This window comes from Sorex fumeus, unplaced genomic scaffold (assembly GCF_029834395.1).
Source record: "Sorex fumeus unplaced genomic scaffold, SorFum_2.1 ptg000051l, whole genome shotgun sequence".
In the NCBI taxonomy this organism is placed as follows: Eukaryota; Metazoa; Chordata; class Mammalia; order Eulipotyphla; family Soricidae; genus Sorex; species Sorex fumeus.
In genome coordinates this window covers 15,675,124-15,697,189 of record NW_026606108.1, presented here as the reverse complement: position 1 = coordinate 15,697,189, position 22,066 = coordinate 15,675,124, and the positions used below count along the sequence as shown (strand labels likewise).

The 22,066-nt window shown below is 34.7% G+C and overlaps 1 protein-coding gene across 3 annotated transcripts in view; it reads right to left on the bottom strand.

Moving 5' to 3' along the window:
- Positions 1-399: 399 nt before the first annotated feature.
- Positions 400-22,066, bottom strand: part of AP3S1 (adaptor related protein complex 3 subunit sigma 1) — a 67,281-nt gene continuing 45,614 nt past the window's right edge. Inside the window, exons 4-7 of one of the 3 annotated variants that reach the window (XM_056124375.1) lie at positions 17,243-17,314; positions 10,348-10,455; positions 5,074-5,204; positions 974-1,112 (exon numbers count right to left, since the gene is read on the bottom strand). In XM_056124375.1, coding sequence (XP_055980350.1) covers positions 5,154-5,204; positions 10,348-10,455; positions 17,243-17,314 — 231 coding nt within the window. In that variant the 3' untranslated portion in view covers positions 974-1,112; positions 5,074-5,153. Of the gene's footprint in view, positions 1,113-5,073; positions 5,205-7,377; positions 7,419-10,347; positions 10,456-17,242; positions 17,315-22,066 lie in introns of all 3 variants that reach the window. The other 2 variants (XM_056124376.1, XM_056124373.1) reach the window with 2 other exon arrangements.

Here is a 22,066-nt window from a genome sequence, read left to right as displayed (position 1 = left end):
TTCAGTCCCCATAATCATATGAGCCAATTTTTAAAACAAATCTGATCTCTTAGTTTCTCTCTCTCATCCCCCCCCACACACAGCTTAGCATAGAGCCCTTTTATATATAAGATTGTTTTAAGATCTCCAGTGTCTCTAATGACACTATAGATAATAATGAACATTACATATATTTCTTAAATTTTCATATACATACCTCTGATAGATTTTAATGTACAAATAAGACACATTAAGAGAATAACAATAAGTAGTAATAAAACAATTATAACAATATGCAATAGTAAGAGTTGTGTGAATGTGATTTTTCTCATTTGTAAAATAACTTTTAGAATAATTCAGCAAATCCTGAATATTAAGAATGAAAGTACAAATTAAATAAATCAACATTAAAAGACGATCAACAGTGATAAAATATACTTTTATTTACTTTGTTGAGTCAGAGGATCATAAAAAAAAAATTATTGCTAAAGTATGTATCAGGCAAACAGAAAGGTGCTTTTGAAGTCCAGTTACCTTGGAGTTTATTTCAACTAAGAGAAAAAGGTCATGTTTTCATGCAATACATACTTGGTTCTTCAACAATTATGACAAGTACAGAAAGAATTAAGGAATGCTGCACTTGTGATCCATACAAAACACCAAACATTTTGGGTTGTACATAATTTAAAGAAATGTCTCAAACATTTTTTGAAATACTGTGGTAGCCAATACATAGAGGCATGCCTTAGGTGGGCACAGGAATGCAGTTTAGAAAGAAAAAGAAAAATTACACCAAAACTACTCAATTTCTTTAAAACCACTGAGCAAGAAAAGCAACATTGAACTCCCATACTGATTTAAACAACTTCTATACAGTACCTTGACTTAAATCCAAGAGCAAAAGTTAAGACTCTCCTCTCCTCTATTTTTGGTAAACAACTGCATGGTAAACTTAGATGACTTGTCCCCCCTGGATTTTACCTGGGAGTGGCCTTTTTAATTTTTTATTTAAAAGAGGGCAGGTTTGGCACTTTTATACTGATGTCACCAATGTTAATATTTCTTGGGATCTCAGGAAGATTCATATTCTTTACAGCTGATACAGCACGGGCTGGAGCTCCTGCTAAGCCAGCCTGTATACAGAAGCAAATAAAAGAAAAAGAAAATGTACAACTCAGGTGTAGAACATCAAAAACACTTCAAATGGAGGTCATAGATAAAAGATTTTCAAATAACAAGCTTAGAGACCAGATGGTAGTTTGAATTGGTATGGAATGGTTACTTTGATCTATAGAAAAAACAGCTGACACATTTAAAAAAATACAGTGAATACATGCAATGATAACAATGTAAAGATTTCAATACAAATTAAGCGATACTGCCTGATCTATTACAATATTCAAATGACAAATGATTTATCTTCTCCTATATCTGACTCAACTACCTTACCATAGAACCAAAAAAAATTAGATTCCATAACATAACAATCACGATAGATTTGGGGGGATGTATTGCTTCTAAAATGACATTCATTTTTAGGGCAAGGACATAGCCCATTCACAGAGTGTATGCATAAGCCTTTGGGGTGGATCTCTGGTTTCAGTAATAGAGCAAAACATTTATATCAATGTGTGCTATGAAATAAAAACTCAAAGTAATAAATCAGTTATGCTTGTTTGCTTTCTCGATGGTAAGAAATTAAATATTTTAAAATTATGGAAAAATTGTCATTAGGTTGGAGCTCTCTTAAAAATTTTTCTAGTAGAAAAGTTTTTAAAATCACGTTCCAATTTAAAATAAAACCTTAACCCAAAGAGAACAGTTTTACTACAAATAAAACAGCAAAAAAAGGAAAAAAATGGATCATAACAACCCTTCAATGTTTTTGTAAAAATTAAACAGAAAAATTTTTTTATATAAAGACTCAAAAACATATGTTTGGTTTATAGTATACAAAATTAAGGAGCTGAAGATAGTACAGTGGGCAGGGCACTTGCCTTGCACATAACCAACCTGAATTCAATACCCAGCACCACATATGGTATTCCTGAGCCTTGTCAGGAGTGATTTCTGAGTGCAGAGCCAGGAGCAGCTCCTGAGCACTGCCAGGTGTGGCCCCAAACATAACAAACACTAATATACAAAAATAAAAACTAGCAGATAACATGTAGCAAATAGTACATATAAATAAAATTCTAAAATTTTTAAGTACTATTCATACACAATATTTGTCTTTTGTCTTAGAAAAATTTATAATTTGTGAAATAATTTTGAAAGAAAATATGCTTGCAATTAAAATGCATAATATAATTTTAATCAAATAGCCGTATCTAAAGTTTCTAAACTGTATCTACAGTTTCTATATTTTTAGGGTTTAGTTTATATAAAGTTATATTTTATCAATTTTGGGGGGTATACCTGGAGATACTCAGGGATTATTCCTGGCTCTGCACTCAGGAGATCATATAGGATGCCAAGGATCAAACCCATTCAGTCATGTACAAGGCAAGCGTCCTATGCGCTTTACTATCTATCTCTCCAGTCTTCAATTTTTACTCAGGCTACATTAATAATATGAGGTCAGTGGTATACATCACCTGGTACCAAAAAAATAGGCAACTGAATAAAAAGAAAAACTCTTTCATTCTGCTTAGATGAAACAATATTTGTGTAATTAGAAAAGGCAGTTATAAACTTTCATTTTGTACTTTAGGGTTTTTTACACCTCATATAAGTCTAGTTGTTTTGTTAATTCAAAAATAAAATAAAGCTGTTTGCTACCTGAAAAAAATCTTGACGGATACAAAATAGGCCTGTAAACTATTTTGCTGAGTGAGGATACAAATATTGTTAAACGATGAAATTAACATCATGGATTGTCAATTAGAACTGGAAATAATAGAAAAATCAATAAAACAGTATTAATAATTGATATGGTCCAAACAAGCAATGAAAAGGCTGATATGGATGAAAAATTCCATACCCAATTAAAGAATGAAAAGGGCAGGATAATTTACTTTTTACAACTTAATGGAAATTGGGTATTTGGGTGTATAACTAAAAGTTTGCTTTTTTCCATATTTATACCTACCTGAAGCAATGCGTGTTTTATTATACCCTACTTCCCTCCCACTGCACAAAAAATGTTGGATACAAAAATGAGTATTATTAAGGTTGCATGAATCTTATTCACAGGGTTTTTAAACTGATCATGTCAAGTTCAATGTTTAGCTACCAAAATAAAGAACCTTAAGTTTAAGGATCAAAGAACCCAGTTCAAAGAGTTTTACCATCTTGAAGACCCTCCTTTTACCAGGAAGTATGCTGCCTGGCAAGGGAACATATTTTATTTTAAATTACAGATTTTCCTTGAACTGGCTTCATTTCCTGGTAGCTGGACTTTGCAATTTTTCAAATTAAAAAAGGATTTAACACTATTTAATTTTGAAATTCGTATAATGGTACAAATAAAAAGTCAGGAATTATTAAAGAATTTACTTAAGAAAGCAACACAAAAGATTTTGTGTGTGTGTGTTTGTGCGCGCAAAAGAGAATTTTCAATTTCAAAAGAGAATTACTAGATGTTACATTTGCATTTATATAGTAAAAAGTTTTCAGTGTTAAATATCAAAAAGCATAATATTTTCCCATAATATCCTGTACCATAAATGGTTATACTGAACTGAAGCAAAGAAAATGAGAATAAAAATGCATCTTGTTGTTTAATTAGATTAAGTCGTTTCTTTACGATCAAAGATGGTGTCAACTATTTGCTGCTAACAAGAATACATAGTCAATATAGCAATTGATTTAAGTAGCATAAATGTGCCAAGTTCTTATGTAATACAAAAAAAAAGTTTCTAAGTACCACAAACTACAAATCTAAACATAAGGAGCAAGCCATAGACATGCAAGGAATGGTAACTATTTAGAACACGCAAATGAATTAAGAGAATCAAATTATTTCTCAAGCATGTTCAATACTTTTGTGTAGTATGTCATGAACTGAAACGGTAGAAAAAGAAAACCTGTAATTTGTTCTTCCAGAAAGTTTCAAGTAGGTAAAATTATTAAAAATCATATTCTGAAAAATATAAAATGTGAAAAATATAAAGACTGTTGATCAGTAAACTGATGTTTAAATGAGCTGCGAATGTTCATATAAAAATCAGGATATTTAAAAAACTTTATGATTCTCAGGTAGCCTACTCTAGAATTTCTATAAAACAAAGTATTTTCAGACATATATGAAACTGAAGTCTGAAACATTTTTTAAGGAATAAAATGTAAAAGAAGCAATTTGCCATTAGGAAACCAATGTCAAGAGAGAAATATAATTTTCATCTTGGTTAAGATTCTTTTTCAGTTAGAGATACTCAAAACAATAAGGTAACTAACTATACTAACATAATTTTTAAGAACTAAAATGAACACAAATTAAGTTTTACCTGACTTCTTAGTGGTTTGGACAATTTAAAACATAAAAGATATTTCGACGTACAACATAATAAAGATATAGTATTACACAGTTGACACAAAGCACAAAAAAAAAAAAAAGAATGAAACCCTACTAGAGAAATAACTTGTTTCCATCTATGTTGTTATACCCGAGCACCACTACAGCAGGAAAACTGCGGCAACTCCACTAACAAAAACAAATATATGAATCCAAAGCAGCTAAGAATATGTATTAGATGAAAGAATGAAGTACAATATATAAAAGAATGGTCATGTTTTCTCTCCCATGAGATTAAATAAATTAACAGAATTAAGAGAAAGAAAACAAAATGAAGTCTGCAGTATACCAAAATGAGGCCAAACAGATAGAAGACTTATACAGACATACTCTCAGAAATTTCAAGCACTTGAATCACAAAGATAGTAATGGATGGATATGATTTGTTTTTGATTTTGTTTTTAAATTGCCAGACCCAAAAATAAACAAAACATGTGCAAGCAAAACTAAAAAAGCAGCATTACTAAAATGTATTTCAAAGAATCTGAAGATTCCCTTTTCCTCATGCAATTAACTTTTTTTAAAAGGAAAAGGAAAGAATCTAAATATCTCATCTAAGACATAAAATACCACCTTACCATCTTAAAGCATTTTTTCAAGCTTCAATTACAGCATAATAAGATGGTAGTTGGAATAATTTATACGTTTACTAAAGCCTTTACCCACTCTTCCTGCTGGAAGTTGCTATATGCACATTCATAATTTTGACCTGACAGCAAAGTGAAAGAACATCAACATTAATAAACATAGCATTAAATGGTTTCAGACTCAAAACTGTTAACAAAATAATGGCAGATTTTGAAAGCACGTTTTGAGCAAAATAGAAAACGTCACTTTAATTTCTGACTGTGAAATAGAATAACTGAATATGGGTACCTATCTCAGGCTTATTCTTTGTCTTAAAAGGCAGTACATTAATACTGCAACTAAAATGAAAAAGTATGAAATGCAATGACAACTTGGTATTTTATTAAAATTTTTAATCAGTTATAATGTTTAAAATTTTGATATCTACCGAATTGCTAATCATTTTTATATAGTATTCAGTTATAATTTTAGTTTTGAGTAACACAGGGCTACCTGTGTGAAATAAGCAGAGCCAACTAATGGCATTATTCAATTTAATATGATTAGTTTTCATCATTACAAACAACGTTAGGGATCCTATTATAACTGCAAAAAGGAATAGTAATGTGCATATCAAGGTAAAGGGGCAGAACCAATTTACAACCTAACTTTTAACATCTTTATCTGATGGGTGACGTTTTTATTTTCTACTCTACTCTTTGAAAAATAGATTCTTGATTTTTCAATTTCCAAGAAAGCTAAGAGTTATACTAACAGAACTAGTTAAGAGACCCAAACTGTTGATGGTTATTTGCTAAAAATAGCAGACTAGTATAATATTGAGTACAACACAGAAGAGATTGGATAAGGAATGAATACTATCTTAGTGTATTTTCTATTCCTGGAATAAAGGTATATGAGTCCATGGACCAAATGTGGTACCCAGAGCTTTATAATATAGTCCAAGATCTTGGGATAGAATATTATAAAGCCACTACCTGCATGCTGATACTTCTAAAAAACATCCAAAACATAAAGACAGTGGCTAAATTCAATACCAAATTCTCAGTGGCATTTTTCCCCCTCATTCGTATATGTGTAATCTATCTTTTTTACATACAGATTTTACTTTTCCTTCATAGGATTCAACAAAGTATTTTCATTTGAAAATTTTAGGGGAGCCTATAAATATGATCCACTTTGTCAAATCCTGAAATGATTTTATAAAGAAGTGTTCACTGTCATCTAAATGAAAAAAAAATTAAGTAATTACTAATAATTTATGGTGTGAAAAAAGTTCAAAGGAAATACTAAAAACCCAGTTTTTTAAAGCACCAGTCTATTTTAAAACATTCCAATACTTACCAAAATGCTTTGTAAAAATGTTCAGGGTTTACAATATTTTAATACATTTTATTATAACATGTTTAGGTGTCAGAAGGTTGATACATCTTCTTTTGGTCAATATATTTAATTCCTTTTGTTTTGTTTTGTTTTTGTTTTGAGGCCAAGCCTGGTTGTGCTCAGGAATCACTTCTGGTAGGTTTGGGGGGCCGATATTGGGTGCCAAGAATTGAACCCAGGTTAGCTGCGTGCAAGGCAAGAATTTTACCCACAGTAGTATCTGTCGGGCACTTTAATTCCATTTTTTAGAGCAATTAACTAAAGGTTTAAAAGGTGTTTTGTCTTACTTTTTGTTGGCCACTTTTATATATACTAGTTAAGTCAAAATTGTATTAGCAATTCTGTTAAGACTTTGTGCTAAAAACTATTATAAGAAAAATAGTACTATTTAAAGTCACTATGCTATATCTTCACTGTTTCCTACTATGTATGCAAAAGGCTCTGCTTTGGGTTTCTAAAATCATATCTTCTAAAATCCAGCAGGTATTTTTATGTCACCACCCTAATTTAAAATGAAAAAAGTATCTGTGAGAGTTAAATTAAGATTGGTTCTGCCATATGTTGCTCAAAATAAACTACAAATTTCTGTATACAAATTAAATTGTCATTTCTACAAATGTAATTTGTCAGTTAAATGACAATGTTTGGGAAAAAACAAAAATTTAAAATCTCCTTTTACAATGCAGGCAGACAAAACAGAACAAACATGACATCAATGATATACTACTAAAATACACCTAGTCCAATAAAAGATGAAACTACAGGAGAAACTAGAATGAAAAATAGGCTACAGGGACTATATGGGTTCATTAACACAAATAATTTTTGAGTCTGGCCTAAATAATTAATTGCCTTTGACATCATTTTGCTTTCCCTTTGTAAAAGTACATTTTTCTCAAAGTCAGCAATACCTTGTCTACCTGTCCTGTCTGGGAGATTGAAAGATAAAGGTCTGTAAGAGAGAAGAATGGAAAGAGCTAGAAAGATCAGGATGTTCAGAAAAAAGAAGACTGACTTTTTAAAAGTAGTGACTAAATTCAGATCCATCTTAAAATAACATGAAGCATATAAAACCTAAGAAGTCTCCCCAGTCCCACCCCTTTACCTCCGCCCCCAGAGAAGTTTTTCATTTCCAGGCAGACTCCAAGGTGCCTCTTACATTTTCCCCAAATCCCACAGTCTCTCATCCTTTCCCAAGATCCCAATGTTATCGCAAACCATTTTTTCTATCAAAGCAGAATACAATATCATGATTTTATCTTTGTTTCTAATCACTTTAAAAATTAAAGACATTTCACTTCTACCTTTCTAGGTAGTGGGAATAAAACTGGCTCACTTTCTTCAGAGAAAGAAATATGACCTTTTTAGCCTTAATAATAAATCGTCTATTACTGACCAAAAAGGAAAAAGGTTAGCTAAGCAGGTTCATGTTGTACTGTTAGAGCTGTATCTTAATTATACCATGGCTTATTTTTAAAAGATAAATGCTATTCTAAAGATAACTTTTGTGCATTTTAAATATATAATAGCTAGATCTTTTCATCAACCATGATATTCTGGATCTTAATTGTATTTCTTATTAAGCTTTTGTTTATAAAATAAAATTTAACTGAAATTTAACAATATTTAGATTATAGCAGCCTATATATTTGCTCTCAAATAAATCTGGATTATTCTGCAGTCTTGCTTTTAGTAGAATTAACCAGTTTAATATGGAAATGGGCTCCATATGAAAATCTTTGATATTCAGTGAGTCTGATATAAAACTGGCAGGCTTTCAAACTATAATGTATATGAAAATTACTAAAAAATTAAACAAGGCAAATGTTTAACAGGATTTCTTAAAAGGTCTCAATTTGATCAAAATCTTTAAAGTTAAAATATAGTAGATACCATATGTAGAAAAGCACTTGATAAACATATACTATTGTGGTTTATCTCTAATTAGACTTAACCATACCTTCATGAAAGGACAAAAAGAAAAACAAATTTGTAATAGGCAACGAATGATTATTCAGGTTAAAAGATGATCAGTGGATGAGAAATGGAAGTATATACTGAAATTGAAATCCACTTTGAGCATCATTGCTTTTGCAAAATAATTTTTTAAAAACTGCTTTATAATTATTTTTATAAAAATATAAATTCTGTATTTCTGCTTTTCATGGATTAAAACAAAAAAGGAAATACCTAATACAGAACTACTATAGGTCCCTCACCACCCCCCCAAAAAAAGACTTTAGTTAGTATCATACACTGTAGAGTAGGGAGAAAAAAAAATTCAAAAAAGATATCACCAAAAAATAAGAGATAAATATCTGGAAATATAAATATGTCAGACAGGAGGTCAATATATTTTTATAGATTACAGAGAATTCACCAATTACCACATATTAATTCATCTTAGACTGATTATTAATGAAATTATCACTGTCTATTGGGATTTAAACATTACATACATAAAATTTTTTAAAGCAAAGTTTAACAGATCAAATATACTTCAAGTTTTAATTTTAGGACAATTTACAGTACTTGTAATTTAGTACTACAGCAATAGCAAATAATAAATTGCAAGCCAACTATACTAAATAATACTGAACCACTTTCCTGTCCTAAAAACAAAATTTTCTCTTATCATTCTACTTTATGTTTTCTCCTTTCAAAAACTAGTACTTTAAAATCTGGCTAGAGATTACATAAAATATGTAGTCACTTAAGAGCCATTATTTTAAGCTCTCTCCACTATGACACAGCTCTCATTTGGAAAACTATTGGGATATTAAGTTGAGATAAGAAGAAATGCAGGACTACTTTAAAATAAAACACCGGAAAAATGTTTTCATGTAAAGTTTTAACTACTTATAACCCTCAGGTTTCATATATATCCATCATCCCGAGTTTCATTCAATTTCATTGAATAGAGCATTGTGTTACCCCAATCTTTCACAATGCAAACAAGATAAAAATTGTTCAGAACTCACCTGCTATAAACTAATGCTAGTATATTTTAGCATCTTGCTGCTTCTATGTAATTCTTTTACTTTAAATCAACCAAATTCCTGAATTTGCATTAATTACAAATAAAATGGTTTTAATCTGCGTTATGACTGCAAATAATGAAGATATAGTAAAGGTATCCTCAAAATCAAATGAGCTATCAGGATTACTGACCTTTCTAAACTTTGTCTGCTACAGTAATGAGCAACAACCAAGAATAATGTGACCTTGAATAGCTGAGCTATAGCATCTGTTATTGATACAAAAGGTTTAGGTATCTGAGCAAAAATTCACAAATTCTAAAGTAGGATTTTACACAGTATAGAATCATTTGTTCTTCCTCATTCATGCTATCCTAATAGCATGTTAGCTCTGTATTAATAATCAAATATTTCTCTTTGAGAATGCAGCAAAAGCTATGAGTACTCATATCACTGTATAAAATATGTGACAAGTTATCAGTGACTATTGGAAGGACCCAGATTTTTTAAATTAAGTACTGCATTCCTTTTAAAATGTGTACTTAACCTTGCTCAGTAGCCGTAATAGAACTTACATTACTTCCTCATTGAGAATTCCATTTTCTCATCTTTCCTTTTTCAGAAATAAATGGATATGCACATCTTGAAAATAACTTTTAGATTCTTTTATTATTATTGAGGTTTTTATAAAGAATTGATTATTTTAAAAACAACTTGTTTTTTTCTTTTGAAATGGTGTTTACTATCTAAGACATTTTGCTAAAGAATACAAAACACTTGGCCCTGGAGAGTTGTCACAAATCATTTAGCATACTAATGTGCGTCTCTATTAAAAAAAAAAAGACTAAATAAGCACACCAGCTGTACCTAAAAGAATAAAGGACAAACAGTGAAAGCTCTTACCTCAGATTTCTCCAGTTTGTTTTGTGCATCAATTTGTGTGACAATTTCATTCATATTGGTCTCCAAGACCATTCCCCCCATCACCATTTCTGCAAGGATATTGTGAACCTGAGAGAAAAAAAAATACATACCAAAAAAGAAAACTCACAACTAAAGTATTTCATAATTTTAATAGTTTTTATTTCAAGTATGGTTGTGTCTATTTTATAAGTATGACCTGCAATACACAATTTGGAGTATGGTTCTTTAAAGGCTCTATTTCTGTGGCCACTGAGATTAGGCACTTGCACACAGCCAACCCAATTTTGAACCCAAACCCTGAATATGGTTCCTAAGCACAGCCTGGAGTGATCCCTGAGCACCACTGGGTGTGTACTCCCTCCCTGAAAACAAAGTATTCCTGCAAACAGTTACAGAATATCTTTCTTTTGAGGGGGAGGGGCACAAGTTCAGAGGTTATTCCTAACTCTGGACTCAAGAATTATTCCTGGCAGGCTCAGAAAACCATATGCAGAACCCACAATATGCTGGGGATAGAACATGGGTTGGCTGTGTGCTAAGCAAACACCCTACCCACTGTACTATTATTGTTCTGGCCCCACACAGAATGTCTTTAAGTCTTACTTTAGTAGACTGTAAAAAAGATAATAGTGACCATTCTGTTTATTGAAAGGTATTATATATGTGTGTGTGTGTGTTTGTGTGTGTGTGTATATATATAGGAATATATGTGTGTATACCTATATGTATTTTAATAGTATGCCATCTTCTTGTTCTAATCATTGAAAGAATTAAACATGGTCATTCCTGGAAGTATAAAAACATAATCTACAAACATTTGCTACTATTATTATCTATCAAGTTTAATGTTTAAAAATGGTGTATAAGGTCTTTTATACCCTTATTTTAGCCAATATTTAAAGTGCTTTAATACTTGTATTTAATAAAGTATATGGCATTAACATAAACTATAAATTTTAAAGAATTAAAATGTTAGTTTTATTGTCAGTACTAAGAATGCTGTTTTAAAAAAATCAAAGTTTAATATTAAAAATTTTTTTGTCATCCAATACATACCACGAAGACTAAAAATTGTTTACATTGAGCCAAAAATATTATAATCCAGATTGTTTGTTATAAGGAAGTTACCAGATCAAAAATTAACAAGTTAAGGCAAAATTCAGGTATTACAGAACAATATATATTTTTATATGTGTATCCATATTAAAGATGTGGCATTAGAATTAAGATTGAAAGAAAATAGAAGGTTACTCCTGGAATATATACTGACTCTATTAGTTAGCTATATGCTCTCAAGAATTACTAACCTGAGTCTGTTAGCTTACTTTAAAATAGATATAGTAATAATATAGGCACATCTTGGGATTATCTAAAAAATTAAATGAGATGATTCATGTAAAGTGCTCAGCACAGTATCTAGTATGTACTATATGGTCATTTTTAAAAACAATAATGTTAGAGAGACTAAATATTTTATTATTTATTTCCATTCTTTTATAAGATGCCACTGCAAATGAATTCATGGTTTTAAGACTAGTTTATCAAATTTATAAATTTTTATTTTAGAAAGATCAACACCTCACAAAAAAATTCTAAAGAATAGCTTTTCCTAGCAAATTGGGAATATTGGTGGGGGAAAGGTCACACTGGTGGTATTGGAACACTAAAATGCTTGAAACAACTATGTAATGAACAACTTTGTAAAACACGGTATTTTTAATAAATTTTAATTTTAAAAAAGAAATTAATGAGCTGGAATTCCAAAAAGCAATCTAAAAGATCAATGAAACCAAGAGCTGGTACTTTGAAAAAATTAACAAGATCAAAAAACCACTAGCAAGACTCACAAAGAAAGAGAGATCCCTAACAAACTGAATAAAACACAGAGCATCACAACAGCACCACAGAAATTCAAAGAATCATGAGAGATTACTTTGAGAATCTTTTTTTTGGGGGGGGGCGAGGGACTTTTGAGGTCACTCTTGTAGGTGCTCAGGGGTTACTCCTGGCTCTGCATTCAGGAATTGTTCCTTGTGGTGCTCGGGGGACCATATGGGATACTGAAGATTGATCCCAGGGTAACTGCATGCAAAGCAAATGCCCTACCTACTGTACTATCACTTTGGCCCCACTTCAAGAATCTTTATGCCATGAAACAAGTGAATACAGAAGTAGTGGATAAATTCCTGGATTTCTATAACCTCCCAAAGCTGAATCATGAAGATTTGGAATGCCTGAATAGACCTATCACTACAGAGGAAACTGAAATGGTAATCAAAAGTCTTCCCAAAAACAAAAGCCCAGGCCCAGATGTAAATTCTTTCAAACATTTAAAGATGATCTAGTGCCCATCCTTTTCAAGCTTTTCCAAGACAGTGAAGAAACAGAAATACTTCCAACCAGTTTCTATGAGGCAAATATCACCAAAACACAAAACAAACAAGACATACCACACACACAAAATAAAAATTAAAAAAAATAGAATTACAGGTCAATATCTCTGATGAACACAAATGCAAAGATCCTCAGCAAAATTCTAGCAAACAGAATCCAACAGCACACCAAAAAGACCATACAATATGACCAAGTGGGATTCATCCCAGAGATGCAAGGATGGTTTAATATTCACAAGTCTAACATAATATACCATATTAATAAAAAAAGATAAAAGCCACATGATCATATCAATAGATGCAGACAATGCACATGGCAAGATCTAGCACCCCTATTCATGATAAAAACTCTATATAAAATTTGAGTTGAAGGAATGTTCCTCAATATAGTCAAAGTCATCTACTACAAGCCCACACCAAGCATTATTCTCAATGGGGGAAAAGCTAAAGGTCTTCCCTCTAAGATCAGGCATAAGGCAAGGGTGACCACTCTCGCCACTTCTATCCACTATAGTTCTGGAAGTACCTGCCATAGCAGTTAGGTAAGAAAAAGGGCATCCAGGTAGGAAGGGAAGAAGCCAAGCTTTCACTGTTTGCAGATAACACAACACAATACTTGGAAAATACTCAACTCCACAAAACAACAACAACAACAACAAAAAACAAAAAACAAAAACAAAAAAACAACCGTCTAGAAACAATGAATTTGAATATTAAATGGCAAATTACAAAATCAATACCCCAAAGTCCATGGTTTTCCAATATATAAATAATGAAAGAAAAAAGATATTTATTAAAAACAAGAACAATCCCCTTGACAATTGTGTCTCAGAAAAGTAATCATTTATATTGTAATTTTGTAATTTTTATCTTAGATTGATTGAACTGAATGGCTCAGGGTTACAAAGTATTATACTCCAACAAGATCAAGGGCTGGAGCTATAGCACAGTGGATGGGCGTTTGCCTTGCACTCGGCCAACCCAGGTTCAATTCCTCCGCCCCTCTCAGAGAGCCCGGCAAGCTACCGAGAGTATCTCACCTGCATGGTAAAGCCTGGCAAGCCACTCACGACGTATTCGATATGCCAAAAACAGTAACGACAAATCTCACAATGGAGATGTTACTGGTGCCCGCTCAAGCAAATCGATGAATAATGGGAGGACAGTGGTACAGTGGTATACTCCAACAAGCATTTCTAAAGTATAGAATTTTTGTTTGTTGATTTCTGTATTTGAGCCATACCAAATGATATTCAGAAGCTATTTCTGGCCAAGTAATACCAGGGGCTAGGTGCTCAGGATTTGTGCCTGGGAAATTATGCAGTGCCAGGTCTTCACAACTAATCTTGAAAAGAATGCTAAGCAGCTAAATTGTCTCAGGTAGACCGGTCTCCAGGTTGAGAATTCTGGGACCGGCAGCTCCCACCCACACCAGACATCTTCTGGCATAGAAACAGAAGCCTAGTTTCACAACTAATCTCAAAAAGAACATGGTGCTGCTGAATCACCCAAGGTAGAAGGCAGTACAGTATCTCAAATTAACCTTTGGGTCTTCTCAAAATGGGGGATGGAAATTCCCCTCCATGCCAGAAGGTCCAACAACCCCCATCTACACCTACACCTGACATCCTCTGGCACATAAACCACCCAGTTCCAGAACGGAAACTCATCAGGCCACCAAACTACCACGTTGTCCCAGGTCTACAGTTTTTTGAGTGTGTGCTGTGTGCAGGCACCTCCAAATTTCATAGAAGTGACAGCCTAGTAGGAGCACTGACTATCTGATGGGGAATCTGCATAGAAGACCACCATGCTCAGTGAACAAAACCAGTAATACAGAAGGCTCAACTAGCATCAATCAGCTCAGAAAATCCTCAATGACTTTAGCAAAACCATTGAGATATATCAATTATCATAAATTTATTTTTATTCATCTTTTTGATAATTCCATTTACTATTTTGTTGTAACAAACAATATGAAGTAAATTTGCACCTGCTAAGGGGGCAGACTCGAGTGTTGAATGTGAAACTGGGGACATTGGTAGAAGCAGGTCACACTGGTGATGGAATTGGTGTTGGAACACTAAATAATGCCTGAAATAACTGTATAAGGAACAATTTATCACAGCACTAAAAGAAAAAAAAATTTTGTAATACATGTGAAATGTACCATTTAAAACCTCTAATATTTCTTATTTTCTATCTTTCAATCCTGTGCTCTGAGATTATTACCTGTACAAATTTCTAGACTTAACTGTAGCAGTCCTCTTTCTTTAAGCTCTATAATTTAAAAAATACTTTAAATCCCAAAGAATAATTACAAGTTGCTTGTCAATTACTTTTTTTTTTTGTGGTGGTGGTGGTGGTAGGCGGAGGTGGGGTTGAGCCACACTCAGCAGTGTACTCGGGGATCACTCCTGGTGGTGTGGTGCCAGGGATTAAACCTGGGTTGACCACACTCAAGGTAAACTCTCTAGCCACAGTACTATCGCTCCAGATGAATTACCAAGATACTCTTAATGGCTAGACTCTTTCAATTGGTGAGAGGAAAGGGAGTCTCTCACTATGTGGCTTTAAGGATATATTATCAAACTCAAGAGGAACTAGATTGGTGAAAACCACACTACTTAGTTCTTTTCCCAGCCTCAAGGGCAGGAAGAATAGTTAGGACAGTTAATTACTTGGGAAAGCAGGTCTGGTGGGTAGTGCAGAAAATGGTGAATTAAGCAACTAAATGGGTGGAAGTCACATATTCTCTTTAAAGAATGTGCAAATTGCTCATCTTTGCCCTGGGTTTTGATATTGTGCTATAGATGGAGCAACCCAGGGCTCCCCAGAGCCATTGGGGTTTCAGCAAATGAAAGGTAACCTGGCAAATAAGCTGACCCTTCTAGCAAACCCACAGTGAACAGTGAGTGTAACTTTAAAAAAAATGAAGTTATTTATATCTTTTATGTTACAATCACAAAGTAAGTTGTAAAAAAGAGTGGTGGCCAACCCCAGTTCTATCTGCAGCACTGTATGGTCCTAAGAATAACTGGGAGCAATCTTTAAGCACAGAGACTGAAGCAGCAGCCTCCTGCATCACTGGGTATGACCCTAACCGCTCCTCCCCACAAAATTTTTTTTTAAAGTTCAGATGTTCCATCTTCTGCCATATGTAACATTTAAACCATGCAAGACTTCATTCCAACCTCACCCACTATAAAACTTTAAGCCTTTTGCTGTGTCTACTGTCACCCAAAAAACCTATGAGAGAAATAAATTTTTTTAGATCCTCTTGGTGCTGTTGCCATCTTCAGTATTTAAAAACACACCAATTTTGACTGGGCGTGGGCAGTGAGGATCCTGTCCTACTACTTCAGGGTGACTAATACAGATTAGGATTCATGATGAGAAATTGCTAACACAGTAAAAGAAAATATGGAATACTGATAGGCTGGAGAGTAGATTACATGGAAACCATTAACAACTTATTTTCTTCAATACAGAACCTGACTATTATATTGCAGACAGCAGCAGCTTTGTCACATGTCCCTAAGTGAAGATATGAAACATACTAAGGAGGATATAAGAATGAGGAAACTTCTAGTTTTAACTAAAATGTTTTATATTTGCTTACAACTTCCTCCTTTCATTTGCCCAGTTGTGATCCAAAATCAGGCCAAGAGTTTTGTGGCAAAAACCTCTGTAACCAGGGCTAGAGCAATAATACAGTGGGTAGGGCTCTTGCTCTGTATGTGGTCAACTCACGTCCCATCCCTGGCACCAAATATAGAGGAGGACCTGCGCACTGTAGGGTGCATACCAAAAACCACCTCCCTCCCCCCAAAAAGGTAGCTTTTGGGGGTTCATCCTCAGAGTACCACCTCTGGGAGCAACCCTGGAGCACAGAGCTGGTAAAACACCCAAAGAACTGTCAGGTGTAGCCAAAAAAACAAACCAAACAACAAAATAAATATTTTGGGGTGTGGGGTCTCAAGGTAATACTCAAGAAGTCTAGAGACCTCTCCCAGCCAACCACTATTCACCACTATTTAAGGTGAGGGCCCAAGGAAGTGATGCTACCAGAGCCCTTGAGAGCCAGGGATTACCTGGGCTACCTCCACAGTGCTAGGGACTCTAGGGCTTGGAGGCCTTCAAGGATACTCAGCAATGCTCAGGAGAACATGTGGTATCACAAACAAAACCAGGGTAGGTGACATGCAAGGCAAGTACCTTAAAACCCGTACAGTATCTCTAGCCCAAATGACATTTTTTTAACGCTCAAAAATAAGGAGCATTACTAGCGCTGTATCTTGATGGTGGTAGTGGTTACATAACTACATGTATTTGCCAAAATTTAACTGACTGCATATTTAAAACCAACTTTTAGTTTTAACTAAAGTGTTTTATATGTAGCCAGCTATTTTGCACTAAATATATTTTTACATATTAATGTTTTCCTTGAATAAAAAGATTTAACAATACAAAAATAGTACCTTGTCTACATGGAAAATTAAATCCAGTTCACAAACATTTTCAAAACACTTGTCTAGTGTTTCCACAAATACCTACAGAAAAAGAAAAGAAAAAAGTTAAGCTTTTGAAAATTGTACGAGTCCATTTAAATCTATTCTCTATAAAGCAGATCATTCTTATTTGTAAATTAAAACCTTTCTAATGGTTATATTTTTAAATAAAAGTTGTATAGGGAACAAAAACCAAATTTTAGACAATTTTTCTGTATAATTTTTAAAAATATTTTACACATAAACAAGGGCTGGAGTGATAGCATAGCGGACGTTTGCCTTGCACACGACTGACCCGGGTTGGATTCCGTCCCTCTTGGAAAGCCTGGCAAGCTACTGAGAGTAACCCGCCTGCATGACAAAGCCTGGCAAGCTCCCTGTGGTGTATTCAATATGCCAAAAACAGTAACAACAAGTCTCACAATAGAGATGTTATTGGTGCCCCCTTAAGCAAATCAGTGAACAATGGGAGGACAGTGCTACCGTGCTACATACAAACAAAACTGTTGAAAATAAAAATTAAGAACTCTCAAAAGGATGCCAAGCAGATGAATTACCCCTGCTAGACAAATCTCTGGGCTGAGAATGCTGGGGCCTTCTTGGAATGGGGAAGAGCAAATTGCCTTCCCTGCTTAAAAGCCCAGCCCCCATCCACACCGCATCCTCTGGTACATAAACAGCCCAGCTCCACAAATGAACTTCATCAAGCCACCAATACATCAAATCATCACAGTTCCATAGTTCCCAGAGCACCTGGCTGAGTAGATACCTCTAAATTTCATAGTACTGACAGCCTAGTAGGTGCAATGGATATCTGATGGGGATGCTACATAGAAGACCACCATGCTCAAAGAGCAAAACCAGTATAAAAGAAGGCTCAACTACGACTGGTTCAGCCCTTTTGGAAAATATTATGGATGGTTCTCAAAAAATTAGAAATCGAGCTCCCATTTGACCCAGCAATACCATTCCTGGGAATATATCCCAGAGAGGCAAAAAAGTATAGTTGAAGTGACATCTGCACTTGTTTGTTCATTGCAGCACTCTTTACAATAGCCAGAATCTGGAAAAAAACCTGAGTGTCCGAGAACAGATGACTGGTTAAAAAAACTTTGGTACATCTACACAATGGAGTACTATGTAGCTGTTAGAAAAGATGAAGTCATGAAATTTACATACAAGTGGTACTACATGGAAAGTACCAAGCTAAGCGAAATGAGTCAGAGAGAGGGGCAGACATAGAAAGACTGCATTCATCTGGGGACCATAAAGTAACAAAATAGGAGACTAACACCCAAGAATAGCCGAGATAAGTACCAGGAGGTTCACTCCATGGCTTGGAGGCCAGCCGCACATGCTAGAGTAAAAGGCAGTTCAGATAGAGAAGGGAGCACCAAAGAAAGAGTGTTGGGAGGATCCTCTCAGGATGGGAGATGCATGCTGAGAGTAGACTATAGACCAAACATGATTGCCACTCAATGCCTCTTTTGCAAACCACAGCACCCAAAAGGAGAGACAGAACAAAAGGCAGGGTGGGATGGGGGGAAGGGGGTTGGGAGGGATACTGGGATCTGTGGTGGTGAAAATGGGCACTGATGGAGGGATGGGTACTCGAACATTGTATAATTGAAACCCACGCACAAAAATCTGTAAGTCTACAACTGTACCTCATGGTGCTTCACTAATAAAAATTAAAAAAAAAAAAAGACTCAACTACTACCAACAAGCCCAGAAAATCCTCAGACAAGTGACTTTAGCAAAACCACTGATATATCAATTATCACAAATTGACTTTAATTGATTTTTTTTATAATTCCACTTGCTATTTTGTTGTAACAAGCAATATGAAGTAAATTTGTACTTGCTAAGAGGGCAGGCTTAGGGGATGGGTAAGAAACTTGTGACACTGGTAGCACCAAAGTCACACTGGTGGTGGGACTGGGGTTGGAACACTGAATGCCTAAACAACTGTATTATGAACAACCTTGTAAATCACAGTTTTTAAATGAAAAGAAAAAGAACTGAAAATTATAACTAGGTACTAGTACCACTATTATTTACAGAAGCACATAAAAACACTCTTATCAAGCTCTCTATCTTCGTGTGAGAGGAAAAAAAGAGCTTATTAGAAATATTCATCTAATGCAGTCAACAATTTGGAGAGGGGTTGTTTTGGGTTTTTTGTTTGTTTTTTGGCCACACCAAGTAGTGCTCAGGGATTACTTCTGGCAGTGCTCAAGGATTACACCTGGTTCTGTACTCAGGGATCACTCCTGGTGGGCACGGGGGACCATATGGGGTGCTAGAGAGTCAATTCAGGTTGACTGCGTGCAAGCAAGCACCTTACCCCACTATATTATGGCTCCTGCCCCAGTCAACAATTTTTAATTAGCAAATCAGTACACAAGGTCACCAAAAATTTCTGGAAAAAAAACAGCAGAAGGAGTCAGACTTAGCTGAGTTTAAACTCCAGCTCATGTTTGACTTTATATTGGGAAGGGGTAACTCAGAATATTTGAATGCTCAAATTGGGCACTGTCCTCAGAATGGGTGGCTTTCAGACTAGTCCTTGGCCAGCTCCTGGGATCTGAATTCTGAGTGCCTACAATGTTCTGATAGAAAGGTTTTTTTGTGCATGAGCTCCTGGGCCACAGTGAACCAATTTGAGCAGTTTATGCTGTGTAATTTATGGTGACTATCTTATTCTCGAGGGCCTGGAGATTAAATGTAACCTAGGTCAGGCACACAGATGCTATGTGCCTATGTGACTGACCTCCAATAAATATTTTGGACACTGAGGTTAGGGTGAACTTCTCTGGTTGGGACACTTTGTACATTTTATCACATGTTATTCTGGAGGGATTAAACCTATCTTGCATGACTTCAGTAGAATGGGACATCTGGAAGTTTGTACCTCCAGAGTTCCTCCAGACTTCCCCTCATGTACTTTATCCCTTTGGATTTTAAATGGCATCCCTTTACTCTAAGAAACAGTAACAGTAAGTATGACAACCTCTGAGGTGTATGAATTCTAAAAAATCACTGAGATGGCCTGAGGAATCTCTGACACAAACCTTCAAAAGTAATTTTTTTTCTTTTGGTTTTGGAGTCACAATTGGTTGTGCTCAAATGGTATTTCTGGATTTGTGCTGGGGGGGAGCTCCTGAAGCGCACAAGAAGGCTAGGGAAGAAATAGATCATATGATGCCAGGGCATCAAATCTAAGCCTCCTGCATGCAAAGCATATACTGCAGCTTGTTAATCTATCTCTTTCACACCCCAAAGTGAAGTTTTTAATTTTCATCTGGCGTGGCTTTCATTCCCTACTATAGTCCTATTTCTAGCCCCCCTCCCCTTTTTTTGCTTTTTGGGTCACACCCAGCAATGCACAGGGGTTACTCCTGGCTCTGCACTCATGAATTACCCTGGCAGTGCTCAAGGGACGATGTGGGATGCTGGGAATCGAACCCGGGTCAGACGCGTGCAAGGCAAATGCCCTACCTGCTGTGCTATTGCTCCAGCCCCTCTAGTCCATTTCTAAAAAAATAATTATTGTAGACAGAATTACATATAATCTATATGGAAACTTAAAGATTGAAAGGGAGTAGCTACTCATTATTATCATCATCATACTAGTACATAATGTCATAGTATAATAGCAGCCTGCAGCAGTCAATGTAAACCAGGATTCTTTCAAGCAAATTAAAATGGATGATCACCTTACTTTTTGTGATCCTATGAGACAAAGTAAACTCTAAACAACTTCATACTACAACTGCTTCAACCTGTGGGTCATTTACAGAGAACCACAATTCAAAGTTCTTTAATGGTCTTTATACGGATGGCTAAAAGAAGTCAAACAATGTAGATATGTAGCTACATGACTATGATCATGGCATTAGATCAGGATTTGACAAACATTATCTTCAAAAGAAAAAAGAATAAACATTTTAGCTTTGTAGGCAATACAATATAGCACAAAACCAGGCATAAACAATACAGAAATGAGCAGGACTGGTTCTGTTGCAAAGAAACTTTTGTTTCGTTTTGGGGTCACACTCACTGTGCTCACAGCTTACTCCTGACTCTGTGCTCAGGGATCACTCCTGGTAGATTCAGAAGACTGTATGTGGTACCGGGGATTGAACTTGGATTAGCAGCATGCAAGGCAAGCACCCCACCCACTGAGCTATTTTCTCCAAACCCCAATGAAATTTTTTATTTATAAAGACAGGTAGCAGGCTGGATTTGAATGATAAATGACTCCGGCCAAGGTGTTGAGAGAAATATGTCTATGGTAACCAAGAATATGCAGTCTTACTCAAAATTCGCTTACGAAAAGGAGATAAATTATTAAGATTAATGAGAGGGCACATACAATTGAGCTCACTCAAGCTGAGTTTTAAGTTTATTTCTGTTTTGCTGCTGGTAGACTTTATGTATCACTGAACATCTATCCAAACTCCAACTTAAAGTACTTCTCTTCAAGTTCTTGGTGACTTGGTGTCAGAAATGACTTTATTCATTCTATTTCTAACTACTTCAGATTTACTTCCCATCTATTTCTAACAGATTCTTGTATAAGAATTAACTGGAATAATGCTGCTTGAACACAGAACAAAGGAGGTGAAAAAGAGAAGACTTTCCACTGATAAAAAAGGAAATATTTCATTTTGAAATATTAAGCTTGGAAACTATCTGAATACCAATTTTTAAAGTCATAATTAAAGAAGTTTTGGGAAATAGTCATTTAAATTCTGCCCTCATCTAATAAAAATTTTAAGTATAATATAC